The sequence below is a fragment of the Alligator mississippiensis genome, chromosome 3, assembly GCF_030867095.1.
Source record: "Alligator mississippiensis isolate rAllMis1 chromosome 3, rAllMis1, whole genome shotgun sequence".
NCBI lineage: Eukaryota > Metazoa > Chordata > Crocodylia > Alligatoridae > Alligator > Alligator mississippiensis.
In genome coordinates, this window is record NC_081826.1 from 130,974,780 (window position 1) to 130,988,780 (window position 14,001).

At 43.2% G+C, this 14,001-nt stretch overlaps 1 protein-coding gene across 2 annotated transcripts; it reads left to right on the forward strand.

The window, feature by feature from the left end:
- The first annotated feature begins 1,921 nt into the window (after positions 1–1,921).
- LOC102571162 (transmembrane protein 14C) lies at positions 1,922–8,930 on the forward strand. 2 transcript variants are annotated; one of them, XM_006261975.3, is made up of 5 exons: positions 1,922–2,049; positions 4,110–4,186; positions 7,535–7,636; positions 7,941–8,028; positions 8,265–8,930. In XM_006261975.3, exons 1-5 carry the CDS (start codon positions 1,937–1,939, stop codon positions 8,320–8,322), a joined length of 438 nt encoding a protein of 145 aa, XP_006262037.2. In that variant the 5' UTR covers positions 1,922–1,936; the 3' UTR covers positions 8,323–8,930. The 2 variants fall into 2 exon arrangements, with proteins under 2 accessions (XP_006262037.2, XP_014467064.1); XM_014611578.2 differs by lacking the exon at positions 1,922–2,049 and adding an exon at positions 2,056–2,139.
- Positions 8,931–14,001: the final 5,071 nt, after the last annotated feature.

Here is a 14,001-nt window from a genome sequence, read left to right on the forward strand (position 1 = left end):
CTATATTGGTCACTCTTGGGACTCAGGTAGAAGAAGGCCTGTTTTTTGTGTCCCAGTCAGGCTTAGGAGGGAGATGAGCACTGAGCTGCTCACGTTGAACTGCACACCACCATTTAATTGAAAAAGCAGTGGCAAGCTAGTTTTAAGCAGCTGTGTGGATAAAAGTTTAATTCTTTGATATTTTTAGCACCACTCTGGGGATATAATTTATCTTGGTGCACAAGGCTCTGACAACAAAATATCAGTGCAAAACACTTTCTTCTTAAAACACATTCCTTCTGCTAGTGTGCCATAATTGGTGTTGGGAGGGGGCTCTGTTCTAATTCATGCTGTTATGAACATTATTAAGGGTTGAAAACTCCTTTATATACAGGCTTTCTGGTAAACGGTAGACATAACAATTGCAAACAGTGCTAATCAAGACTATCTTAAATGTAGAGGTCTGATACAAACTGAGTTAGAGTGATATAGTACTGTTTACTAGACATGAGCCCAGGAATCAATTTATCATCAGCATCTGCATTTTCCTGTGAGTTTGTCAGTGGGGTTTGAAACTGGCATTTCTGCTTAAGCCCACTTTTAGTTTTCACCTCTAACTAGAGGGGTATATACATTATTTTCTGCTAACAGCAGCCTCAAAATTGTGAATGTTACTGATGCAATATGCATAAGATTGGCCTTCAGCCATACTGGCAGCTATCCTAGGTCAGTCTGAAATGCATCTCCTATTATTAAGTTATAACTGTCTCAGAAATATTTTTCATATTTGCTTTAGGTTGAAGCCCAATATTATTGAGTTGTGTATGCACCAGGTTCCTTTTGGGTATTTTTAACATGTGTGACATGGTAATGACAAACTTGGGCCCTGAGGAACAGATAAAAAAGTGTGTTTTTTAGATGGTAAACATTTTAGCTGACACATTTGCCTTGCAGGGTAAACTAATAGAACGTTTCTGTGGACATCTGTATTTATTTGATAAGGTCTAGGTTAGCTCCATAGTAAAATATTTGTTGATATCATGCTTGGCAAATCCAGCAGGCTGGCTACTGATAACACAGACACTCTCTGAAAGATCAAAAACTCTTGACAAAATGGTCTTAAAGGAAAATTGCAGTCATGGCTGCTGGGATTGGTTTGTAGCTTAGCTACTGCAGTCTTCCTTAAAGGAAAATGTTCACCCAACCAAAAAGACATTCTGCTCCACTTTCTTTGATGTGGAACCAGGTTGCTCTTTCTTGCAGGCACAGGGAAAGGGGGAGACTTGTGAAGAATTCATCCTTATAAAGAGGATGAAGATCAATTTCTCCACTGTCAGCAGGTTTTCACCTTAGGTGGGGCCCTGGGCTGTGTGGATGCTAGATAAGGTCCTTTGTGTCCTTTGCTCTGGGTTTGTGCTCTAGCTGTCCTCTGAGACAGTTCTACTACCATGGCACAGCCATCATAGACCTGCCCTCCTAGGAGTGAGCTATGGTAGGACACAGCCTTCAAGATGAGACTTGTTAAGGAGGGGAGCTCAGAGCAGATAAAAGAAAGAACCCTGCCTAGAAGGGGGAAAAGTGCATCAAACTATATACACAGTAGTTTGAAATGAACAAGAAAGAGTTTGTTTGCCCTCAGCTTCCATTTCTGGGAATGTGTCATTTGCAACAAGAGCCGGGAAGTCCATTTCAGCTAGAAACAGCTGAACTTGAAGGAATCACCCTGCTGACCTTGAAAGGGAGGCTCTCCCCTCTTCTCTGCACAGGCACCCACCCTTTTGCCCACACCCTCTTGGCTTGCACTACTTAACCCAACACTGGCGTTATGTTCAAGGGTCTGAATCCACAGGGGTGTGCGTCTAAAACTCCCAAGCAGTGGCTGTGGGTGGGATCAGCTGCAGAAACAACGGGGGATAGTTTAAAAAAAGAGGACGGGTGGGGGGGAAGGAGAAAGGGAATGCCCACCCGCCAGCCTTGCCGGTGCTCAGCCCCTGCCCCTCCCATCTGCTCCAGCCCCCTGGCCCCGCCCGGGGGGCGGGCTCGGGCCTGCAGCAGGCGCCGCGAGTGCAGGTCAGTGCGGGCGGGGGCCGGGCTGCTCCGCTGTCCCTGCGTAGCGATGCGGGGGCTGGGGCAGAGCGCGGAGCGGGAAGAGACCGGGAGGTGGGGTATACATCTGGATTGGGTCGGGTCGGGTCGGGTCGGGTCGGGTCAGGTCAGGTCAGGAGCGTGGGAGGAGAGTAAGGGAAGTGGGGTTTACATCTGGATCGGATAGGGTCTGGGTCTGGGTCTGGACTGGGTCGGGAGGGAGGAGTAAGGGAGGTGGGGTCTAGAACTGGGTCTGGGTCTGGATCTGGAGAGGAGAGGAAGGTGGGGCCTGGATCTAGGTCTGGGTCTGGACCCAGAGGGGAGCAAGGGAAATGAGGTCTAGATCTGGGTCTGAGACTGGAATGGGGTCATGGGGGTGAGAGGGAGGTGGGGTCTAGATCTGAATTGGATTGGATCTGGTCTGGGTCTGGACCTTCATCTGAGTCTGGGTTCAGATTTGGGAGGTGGGGTCTGAACCTAGATCTGGATCTAGTTCTGGGGCTGGGGCTGACTACATCCAGCCCAACCTCTGCCTTGACTGTGAAGCCAGGGGCTGGAGCGGCCGCAGAGCCATCAGAGGTGGCTGCATTTCACACTGTCATCAGGGCTGGTGTTTAGTGGGGAACCAGCCCCAGGGGCTTCTGTTGAGTCTGGCTGCCTTAGAGCAGAGATTCTCCTCCAGGGCTGCCTCGGGATCCTTTCAGGCAAGGTTAGCCCTGGGAGGTGTGCTGCCAGGATGAGCAGGATAAACCTGGAGGAGATCCATGGTGTCAAAGCCATTCTGCTGTGCTGCGGCCTTTCTGAGTTCTTTGCAGCAGATGAATTACTCTGTTCTTTTCGTGCACTGAAAAAATTCAGTGAGAACTAAGAGTGTACTTTGAGGTGGTGGTGGGAGCTTGAATTAACCTCTAAAAGGGTTGAGAACCACTGCCTTAGACACTGCCCCTCCCTCAGCACGTCCGTGCTTTCTAGAGCTTTAGACCTAATTTTCCTCCAATGTTTTAAAAATCCTTCCTAATGTTTTAGGCTTTACCATGTTGGATACAGCCCAGGGCTGTTTCAGCTTTGGTGAGATCATGGATCGGCTTTTATGGGATTATGGGATTTCTTGGGATTTTATGTTTGTGAGGTTAATTTTTTCCTGTTTTGCCAATGTTTGATCGTGGGTGGATTGGAAGAGAAGTATAAGGAAGCTCATATTGCAATTTCCCATTCTGGGGAGTTCCCCTCTTGAAAGCACAGAGGCGGAAAGGGATCTTGGAGTCATTATTGACCGCAGCCAGCCAGGCCAGCCATACCTTGTCATGCATCCAAAGGTGCATCTCAGGCCAGTCCAGAGAGGTGATACTCCTCCTCTATGCAACTTTGGTCAGGCCACAGTTGGAGTACTGCGTCAAGTACTGGACGCCGCACTTCAAAAGGGATGTGGCCAGCCTGGAGAGGGCCACCCACTTGGTGAGAGGGCAGCAGGACAGGCCCTATGAGGAGAGACTGGGGGACCTGAACCTGTTCAGCCTCAGCAAGAGGAGGCTGAGGGGGGACCTGGTGGCTGCCTACAAACTCGTCAGGGGGGATCAACAGCAAATAGGTAGAGCCCTTTTCTCCCCAGCACCGCCTGGGGTGACAAGGAACAATGGTAATAAGCTGATAGAGAATAGGTTTAAATTAGAGATCAGAAGGCAATATTTTACAGTTAGGGTGGCCAAAATCTGGAACCAGCTTCCCAGGGAAGTGGTCCTCACCCCTACCTTGGGCAAATTCAAGAGGAGGTTGGATGATCACCTGTCTGGGGTCTTGTGAACCCAGCATTCATTCCTGCCTATGGCAGGGGGTCAGGCTAGATGATCTGTTCAGGTCCCTCCTGACCCTAGCTACTACAAAACTATGAAACTATAAAAAAAGAAGTGTCAGGGATTTCATCTACAAGTTTAATTCATTGGTTCCTTCATAAACAATAAAGTCCATTTTAAAAGAAAACTGGCTGGGTGGAGGAGGAGAGGAAATTAAAACAGTAAATAAGTGTTGATGTCCTCTTTATACTTCAGAATGGCTTGGGACTGGATTGGCTTTGGCTATGCAGCACTGGTTGCATCAGGAGGAATAACTGGTTATATTAAAGCAGGTACGGTATTGGTAAACTCTTACATTTTCTGATACATAATTGTTTAAAATGTTATATGATATCTCCTATGTAAAAGTAAAGGAGTGAGTTTTCTGTACAGCAATTATCTCTAACTTTGTGCTGTTGTTAAGTTTGACAGTTAGTGCTGTGTGCTGATAACTCTCTGTAGTTTTGGGTGTGGGGGGCGCTGTTTTATTTGAGTTCCTGTTTTTGAATGATAAATTCCCTATCAGGCACCTACTCCTTACCAATATTTGGCTTTATGCTTTTTTATTCTTCGAGTGACTCCATGTAAGCGTGCTTCAGAGAGGCTTTAGTGCTGCTGTCTTGAACATCAATGACCTATACAATTGTATATTACCAAATAATATATAAGACAAAATTTTCAATGCTTTTTTCCTTAAGACAGTAATTATTTTTATTTTTCATAAATCATACTAGCTCCATCTTACACACCACACTTAATTCTCTTATCACGTCAGAAAATGGTACATTTAAGCTGGTAACCGCTGCTGCTCAGAGAGCTGATTTTTCAAGGTTAACTTTTCTGTAGGAAGTCCGACCTGCATTATGTTTGCGCTAGCTCTGAATTACTCTGCCATGTTGCTTTGCTAGACTCGACTGAACATGGTGAGGCTTGGAACCGTATTCTCTCATTTGTTGTTCCATTTCCTGTTTTCTTTCTTAGTTTGTCTCCTTCATGCAGATACGTAAATCTTCAGTTTGAAAGTGCTTGTAGGGAGGCCCTTGCTTTCTCTTGGAATCCTCATGAGTTCTTTAGGACAGGTTGGTGTCTAATGAGGTCTTGAGCTATATGCTGTTCCCTGAGGACCTCTTCCCACACAGTTGGAATCGGCAGGAGTTGTGCCCATAAATGTGATTAAATTGGAATTTAGGAGAGCTTACTAGTATGTTTTCTGCTGACTTACTTCGTCCTTTGCACTGTGAGTGGGGATATGTGGTGAGGAGGGCATTACAAAATAATAAGCATTGTTATCCTCTCGTCACTGCTGGCACAACTGAGACAGAGTTGACCAAGGTCATGTGTCAGGTCAGTAGCAGAGTCAGGAATAGAACCCACATGTTCTGACTCCCAGTCCTAAGCTTTTTGAAAGGAATAGTAAAAGTGAATAAGGTAACTCAGAGAGAAAAAAAGGAGGGTGTTGTGTCCCTGCTAATAACTAAGACTAGCCTGTGACAGTAAGAATATTAGATAAGCATGCTAAAAATGGAAGAATGATAGCTAAGTGCATGGCTCTGTCTTTGGGTATAATTTACTTGACTCTTCTGTATCATCATCTGTATTTTAAATATACAGCTGCAGATATTGAACCAGTCAGGTCATAGTATTTGCAGACCGTTCCAATATCCCGGCAAAAAAGGAGATGCCTATTATTCACTCAATCTGGCAATAGTAAGGCCTCACCTGAAGTGCTGTTTTGGCCCCACACTTCAAAAAAGATGTGGCCAGATTGGAAAGAGTCTAATAGAAAGTGACAAAAATGATTAGAGTCCTAGGAAGCATGATTTATAAAGAAAGGTTAAAAGAATGGTGATTATTTAGTCTGGAGAAAAGAAGGCTGGAGAGGAATTTGATTAGTCTTAAAGTACCTGAAGGCCAAAGATAGTGATAGATTATTCTCTGTGGCTGCAGGAGACAGGGCAAGAAATAATTGTCTTAAACTGGAACAAGGGAAATTTAGGTTGGATATTAGGAGAAACTTTTTAATTTGTGAGAGTGGTGAAGCATTAAAACAAATTACCTAGAGAAGCTGTGGAATTTGCATTCTTGGAAAGTCTTAAGAGCCATATAGACAAACACTTGTCTAGAAAGGCTTAGACAGGGATGGTCCTGTCCTGAGCTGGGAGTTGGATCGGATGATCCTGAGTGCCGTTCCAGCCTGATTTATCTATGATTCTATATCTCAGTCACCGCACCTCACCCCCTCAATACACATATCCAGCATCATCCCTCCCCATTATTTCCCTTGTTTATCCCTCCTGCCAGATCGGAACCAGTTTGTAGCTGAGCTATTGATACTTTTCCCAATGGAGCTTTCAGAGTCTGTGAATCCTGCTAAGCAACTACCTCTACAACCAAATATATGCCAAGTCAAGTGAGTTAGTGGCACATAAAAGGGCCCCCACTGAGCTGGCACTGATAATAAAATACCTAGTCAGAGTTACAGACCAGGCCAGAGCATGTGGCTGGTGCAGGGCACAAGCAGAATTGACACTGATTTGGTTTCCTGTAGCACTAAGTGCTTATCATCCTGGTAAACTTGGAGTGCTGATGTTTGCCAACTGCTCTGGCAATTTCCAGTCTAAAGGTGACCTGCAAATAGAAAAGACAAAGTACTGCCCCCAGCAGCAACAGGTGCTGAATGCAGCCTTTGCCTGGCTCCTGGAGACATCATGCACTTAACATAGGTGGAGGCATTTTGTCAATCCCATGTACATGGCAGTCATTTGTGAATCCCTGAGGACAAGACTGGAAACAGCAGCCTGCCCCCACCTCCTTTGACAATCAGGAGCTGTGCTTTTCACTAAAGACTTGATCCAAAGTCCCAATAATCACTTTCCAACATCTCCAGTGGGCTCTGAATCAGGTCTTGCATGCGTTTAACCTTTTATAATTTATTTTTATCATCAATGCCTCAGAGCCCTTCTCTATTAAGCCATTCCATTGTCTAACTGCTCTTGCTGTCTAGTTTAGTTTAAATTTCATTTTTTTGAGTCTCAAGCCACTACTGTTTGATTAATCCCCATCTTTTATGGTACTGCCTCTCTGGGAAGTGTGGTAACATTGAACTGAAAAAAAACCCCAAATCTCCTTTATTTATCATGGGTCTCAACTTTGATCCCTTTACTTTTCTAGTTATACATCGTATCGTTGTAAGGCAACCAATGCTTTATTTGCACATTAAAAGACAAAAGACAGTAATATTGTCTGCAGGATCATTTAAGCATGGTGCTTTGTTAGGTATGAATGATGGCTATGTTTGTAAAATTCAGGCTCTCTAAGTATTAAGATCCTTTGATTTAACCAGGGTGTCAAAGATGCGGCTTGCAGGCCAGATATGGCCTATGGAACCATTGCACCTGGACCACAGGGTTCCTAATGGGGCCAGGGGATGAGGTGGTGAACTGTGGCTGAGGCTCGGCTTCATTAAGCCTGGTGCTGAAGCTGGCAGGTCCAGATTTAGCCCAGGGGCCCAGGTGAGTGTTGAAATCCCTGATCTAAACTGTAGTCTGACTCAGAAGAGTGAATAATGATTTTTTTGTTTGACTGCTTTATGAACCATATTCATGTCTCCTCTTCTAATAATGCCCTTTGTTTTATTCAAGGTAGCGTCCCATCACTAGCTGCTGGTCTTCTCTTTGGCAGTTTAGCTGGACTAGGCGCTTACCAGCTGTCTCAGGATCCAAAGAATGTGTGGCTTTCCCTGGGTAAGTCTCCATTTAAATATATCTGCAAAACATAGACTAATGGTTTATTAGATTTAAAACATCTATTATATGGTGCAGCAATAGCTGCACCACAGTCAGATTACATTACCAAGTTCAGTTTTAGCAGGAGCTTCAGATCTTTTAGTTAAAAAAAGGACAGTTTTCTTGACTTTTATGTGATAGAAACAGGTTTCATATTATAATCAGTGCTATTAATTATAGCTCCTTTTCTTATAGCTCTGAATTAATGTCCCTCACATGTCCCCTCACCTGCTAACCTGGGTTCTTTTTATCTTTTACTTAGTTGCATCTGGAACATTGACTGCAGTTATGGGAATAAGATTTTTCAACTCTGGAAAATTCATGCCTGCAGGATTAATTGCTGGTGCCAGGTACTACACATGATGCTGTTTCTGATCCCACCCCATCTGCTTGACTCAATCTCCTTTAATTAAACTGAGGCTACATTTTCTAAGAGTCTAAATGAACAAGAAAATAGGAAAGTTTAATCTTGGTTTAAACAAATTATTTCTGTTTGCTACTTTCTGGAGGAAAGTACATACATTTGTTTTGTGTTTTTATTTTATTTCTTTAATTCAGTGAATTTACTCTATTTTTCTTTAAACAGTCTGTTAATGGTTGGGAGACTCGGTCTGAAGATGATGGAAAAGCCGCATGATGAATAACTGTGCATATGATGTGACCTGATATGTGTACAGAGTGTGTGAAAGCGCAGCTGCCTGAAGATGTGACACAAAATGAACAGAGAATATGCAACCATTTCTGATATCAAATAATGTGATTTTTGAATTACTTTTTTTTGTACTAAGAAAATTGATTGGAGGGATTTTTTATATACAAAATGTCATTTATATCTAGTCAGTCAATAATCTCTATTGCATGCTAAGAAATTGAGTTAGTGTTAATTTAATTTTGCTGATACATTTTGCAATGTAACCCTCCCACTTTGTTTGTCACTCAGAAAATGTATTGCAACATTTTAGAAGGAAGGAAAACTTAGAGCCAATGCAGTCATAAAGAAAATACCCACATTAGGCCAGAAGGAGTACTTGCCCAAATACAACACAGTCCATATATATGTCTTCTGTCATAATGAGTACCCAAACCATGGATAAGGATGTGTCTGTATAACACAGATAAATATTTTTCTTCAACTTTTATTGCAAAATTATGTTAAGCAAAGTGACATTTAAGGAGACTGATTTTATTATTATTATTTTTGTACTAGGTAAAACTGAGGATTAGTATTGCAAAACTCTTTCTGATTAGGTAATATTGTGTCTGTTTTGTATCTGTGTCCACTTCTGATACTGTTTGAGACCAAGATACAGGGATAGATGGACCATTGGTCTGACCCAGTATGGTACTTATGTTTTTATGCTCCGGAACAGATTACCTAGGGTGGCTCAGTTGCCTCCATCACTGGAAATTTTTACAAGCAACAGGCTGGACAAACTTCTCTCAGGCATGCTTTAGATATAATGAACCTGTCTGCATGTGGGGGGGAGGGACAAGCTGATCTCTAGAGGTTCCTTCTAGCACTGTCATTTGAGGATTCCAGTGGAAAAAGGAAAGGGGTATATAAGGAAAAACAATCATAAATTGAAGATTAATTAGAATGTTCTATAACATTTTTTTTAGTAATATGCTAGAACTGTGTAGACTAGTATGACCTTTGCTCATACTCTACAGTGATATTTAACTACTATTCTGTTTTTGTATATCAAAACACTTTTGGGGAGGCAGTTGTGTGCCTCTTAGGCCCCTGGCAGACATTCAGTTATGGGCGCAATGGGTTCTGATCTGCTATCCCAACAATTGCGCCTTCTACAATGTTACAGGAACTGTAACTGGGATTGGGGATCGGATTCTAATTGCACCATATTGCCAGTGCAGTAGGATCCTGGGATCATGATCCTGGTCAAGTATCAAGCCAGTCAGCTGATCAAGGCTCCCAGCCTCTGGAGCCCCAATGTGTCCCCAGGGCTGGGAGCCTCAATCAGCTGACTGCTGCTCCCAACCTCAGAGGTGCATCAAAGCCAAGGCTCTGGTAGGCCCCCTAGGCTGGGAGCAGCACTCAGCTAATCAGTGCTCCTAGCCTTGAGAGCCATTGGAGTCAAAGGCTCCAACGTGCTCCTCACGCTGAAAACCTCGATTGGCAGATCAGTTGATGAGCCTGGCTGCACATTAAGTTTAAGTCATGGTGGGAACTACCCACAGTTACTACATATATATTATGTAATAAGGATGGCTGCTTACAGATGTAAAAAAAAAACCCTCATGCTTTAGTTTAAACTTGGCACATCCCTGCACCAAGCCCAGCGCATGTCCAGAAGAAGCATTGCATTAGTTGGACCCGGCTTGCCCAACGTCTGTATAGATTGGGTGCTTCAGCAGGGCGTTTTTGGCACTTTTATCTAATACAAGGGTGGGCAATTATTTTGGCTGCTTACTGAGTCTTGGCAAGCCATTGAGGGCTGCATTGTAGGTAACCAGGGGCAGATAAATATTAATTTTCTAAATTTTCTAGGGGCCCCACAGGCCAGATAGTATGGCCTGGTGGGCCGCATCCAGCCCCTGGGCCACATTTTGCCCACCCCTGAAATAGCTGATTGAATTGGCTATTAGATACAAGTGCCAAAAAAAAGCCCTGCTGAAGCATGCAGTTTATACAGATGCTACGATGTCTGCCTCTTCTGGTAAAGCACTTTTTTTTTCATGTCTGTCAGCAGCCTTTTTTTGTGGCTTACTCCCTGTTTTATCATGCCATTAATTGCATGCATGTGTGGGTGGGGTACTACTTACGGCAGGGGTGGGCAAAATATGGCCTGCGGGCTGGATCTGGCCCACTAGATTGTATCTGGCCTGTAGGCAGGCAGCTGTCAACTCATGGGCTACAGTGGCTGCATGGTGCCAGGTGGGCACATGGGGCTTTTTCTGCTGCATTGGGTGGGTGGGCGGGACTGCTTCTGCCCAGAGCTGACATGGCAGCATTAGGTGACCTTGGCAGATGCCCTAGCATCAGCTGTGGACGTAACCAGCAGGTTCTGGGTTAGGGTGGGGAATGGGGCATGCTACAGCTGCAGGCAGGTTCCCAAGAGGGTGAGGAAGGAGAGAAAGCGCAAGAGGTAGCTCTTGTGAAGACACCAAAAGTTATTAAGTGGCCTCCCACCCAAAATAATTGCCCATCTCTGACTTAAGACATGACTAATTGGTTAACATCTGCCCAAGGGCCTGATTGAAACAAGCCCTAATTACACAACCACCTAATTTTGGTAAATTGAGATCCAGAACAGTAACTCATATTTTATGCACACTAATAAAATTTACACATAATACTTTCCTTTTTTTTTTAATAATACTTGAAGCAGACAGTAACAACTGTATTCCTTGCAAGGACTGTATAAAGTGCAGACTTCATAATCACTGCATTGAAGCTTTCACGTTACACTGTTCTGTGTTGAATGCAGGTTCTAACAGTGCAAGCCAGAGTGACGTTTTCAGTTTACTGGTTGCTGCAAGAGCCTTTGAGCAGCCCATTAAAAACTTCCTCTTAGGAGAAGGAAATAGTCTGTTGAAAGATAAATCTATAGCTCTCAGGCCAAATTGCGTAGCTGTGCAAGTTCCGTTAGTATCAGGTCTCTAAAAGCTGCTTACTTTTCTTTTCTATTGCATTCAGTTTTTGCAAGGCTTCAAATTAAATACTTCATTACACACACAAATCCTTTATTAGATTTGGTTCAGTACCTCCAGCAGTATGGTACTCACTCTGGCCATGCTAAAGCACAGATGCAACACTGATCTGGCTACAAGGCTACATACTGATCCACCAATTTATGAATAACCCCTACATTTTCCTAGAATTGCAATAAATTAAACCTTCTTTAACTCTTAGCAGAAATAAATCCAGCTGTCATCTGGGCTTTGAAAGAAGACTGCTGAGAAGGAGAAGAAAAACCTCATCAATGAAAAAAAAAAAACTTGCCTAAAATGAAATGGGAAATGGTTAAAAGATAATGCCTAGGGGCTGCCCTACTTTATTTCTTGCTCCAAGAATATAGCATGATTCTTTGTTTTTAATGCAGAGCTTCCTCCAAGCTATCAGTCTGCTAGAGGCTCTGAAAGTTCAATTTGCCATGGCCCAGTTCTGTCATTCATTGGGCCATGAGCTGTCATCTACAGCTGAGGGTCAATCCATGCTGAATAAATATGGCCTGAGGTAATAAGCAGATACCATTTTGCTGTGCTGTAATTTCCTAGCTGGCTGGCATTATTCATTCCCTCAGATGGAATAATTTCATCACCTGGAAAAATGAGCAGGAGAAGCTTAAGGTAGTTATTTCATAAATAATCTATTACTTAATAATTTACAGAATAAATAATATTCCCTAAATAGAGAGTCCTTGTGCCACTGAACTCCCTAGAGATGTTGTAAAATGCCACTATAAGAACTGACACCAAGTGAAAGGATGACTTCTCCAGCCCTTTGCCCAGAGCTGGAGTAACATAGGTAAGGGTGCCATACCTCAGGTCTTCCAGGTATAAAAATAAGGTAACTTTACTATACTGACCACATGGAGGTGCCAGGAGACTTATTTCCTTCACATTTTTAAAGCACTTATAGATCCTTTCTAGATGCTGTATAAATGTAAATTGTTACCAGCATCTTAGTTTTTAACATGAGGAAAAGGCATAAGAACCTGGGTCTGATCATCCCCCTGGGATTGGACTGTGGAAGGTCTTCCTCTGGGATTGGATTGCAGATGGTCATTTCTAGAAATGGACCTCACTGTTTGCTCTTAGGTTGGAAAAGGGTATTGTCAGCTAGACCTATGGCACCATTCTTCCCTGCCCTGGGCCATGATGACAAGTCCTTAGGGTGGTAGAACTGTGAGTAGGGTGGGACATGTTACAAGAAGGGCTTGTACTAACTAAACTAAACAGTAATGGTTCCATATGCATATTCTGCATCATCTTCCCAATAGTACAGGTATTACATTAAGCTCTGGACTATATATTTTTCTTTTTGCAATTTTCTGAAGTGTGAGGGTCTCTTGACAGCTTTGATTAGTTCCAATACTTTATGCATCTGGGTTTTTACAGAAGTCTTCTCTATACCCTTGTGCACTTTCCATTCAGCAATTATGCCCATTATTTTGGATCAGCTTAAACAACAGAGGGTGCTAGAACTTCAGGAATGTTACACTAGGATAAAGCAAAGTATTTGTTAAAGAAATGCTAGATGGCAACAAAGAGAATTCTGTCAATACTCCCCATTGCCGTGGTACGACATTGACTTAGGAGGCTGGTGCCTACACCCTTCAATCCTCATTCACCATTCATGCTTACTGCTGCTAGCAAGCTAACAAGAATCATATTCAGAATGAAAAATTAAACAGAAGCCCAGCCTTTCTTTCCTATCTGCCCTGCACAAAACTCCTTTCTGGCTCTGTAATTGGAGATCAGTTTATTCCCTGTTGATATGCACAGGAAGCACGGTAATAACAGTAAGTATCTAATCTGATTTAGCAATTCAAGGGGCCTCCTGAGTTTAACAACTCATCAGGCTAGGATGGTTAAGGCTCCCTAGTTTCTGCAGGTACTGGCCCACAAGGGAGTGATGTGGCCAGTATCACATCTGGCTGCCTTTACCTCCCCAGCATAAATGACTAGGTGCCCATTTACAGATGGGGACAATATTTGCATATAGTCCAGAACAAAACTTGAACTCACACCTACCGAGCTGTAGTGAGACACCATAATCGGTTTGACACTATGCTCGCAACCTGGCTTATACCTGGAGATAATATTGATGTGCAAGTGCCTGTCAGGTTGGATTGGCTTGTACCAGAAGTGGAAAGGAATTATAAATAATGGCTACTCTGAAGTAAGGTTATTGGTTATTTTAATTTTTAAACCATCTGAACAATGTAGTCAATTATTTCAGTGTCTAAAGAAGGAGATGTTGGATATATTTCTTCCAAAGTGATGTTTTTTAATCAGGGAAATGATCAGCTAACAGTAGGAAATAGCTAGATTCAACTACCTGCTTCCCACACAAAACAAAAGCATCTCGTGTGTTAGGGTTATCAGACCTGCTGAAATAACCAGTCCCCCTCTCAAGCCCCCAATTCAGTCTGAATATAACTTCCTCTGGGGGTTGGGCCAAGTATTATTCCATTAGTATTCACAACCACATCCAAGAGGGATGAAAAACACACACAAAGAGAAGAGGAAGATGAAGAGCAGGGGAAGAAAGTAAATGCTTCTAAACTCTAAAGTAAAATATCTCCAGAGGCTCTCCCTCCTCCACCCTCACTTTCTACAGAGAAACTGCCACAGAT

Coding starts and splice junctions, on each gene's coding strand:
- LOC102571162 (XM_006261975.3), top strand. CDS start 1,937: ATGCCCACCCGCCAGCCTTGCCGGTGCTCAGCCCCTGCCCCTCCCATC. Junction 2,050..4,109: donor AGCAGGCGCCGCGAGTGCAG/GTCAGTGCGGGC, acceptor TTTATACTTCAG/AATGGCTTGGGACTGGATTG. Junction 7,637..7,940: donor GAATGTGTGGCTTTCCCTGG/GTAAGTCTCCAT, acceptor TCTTTTACTTAG/TTGCATCTGGAACATTGACT.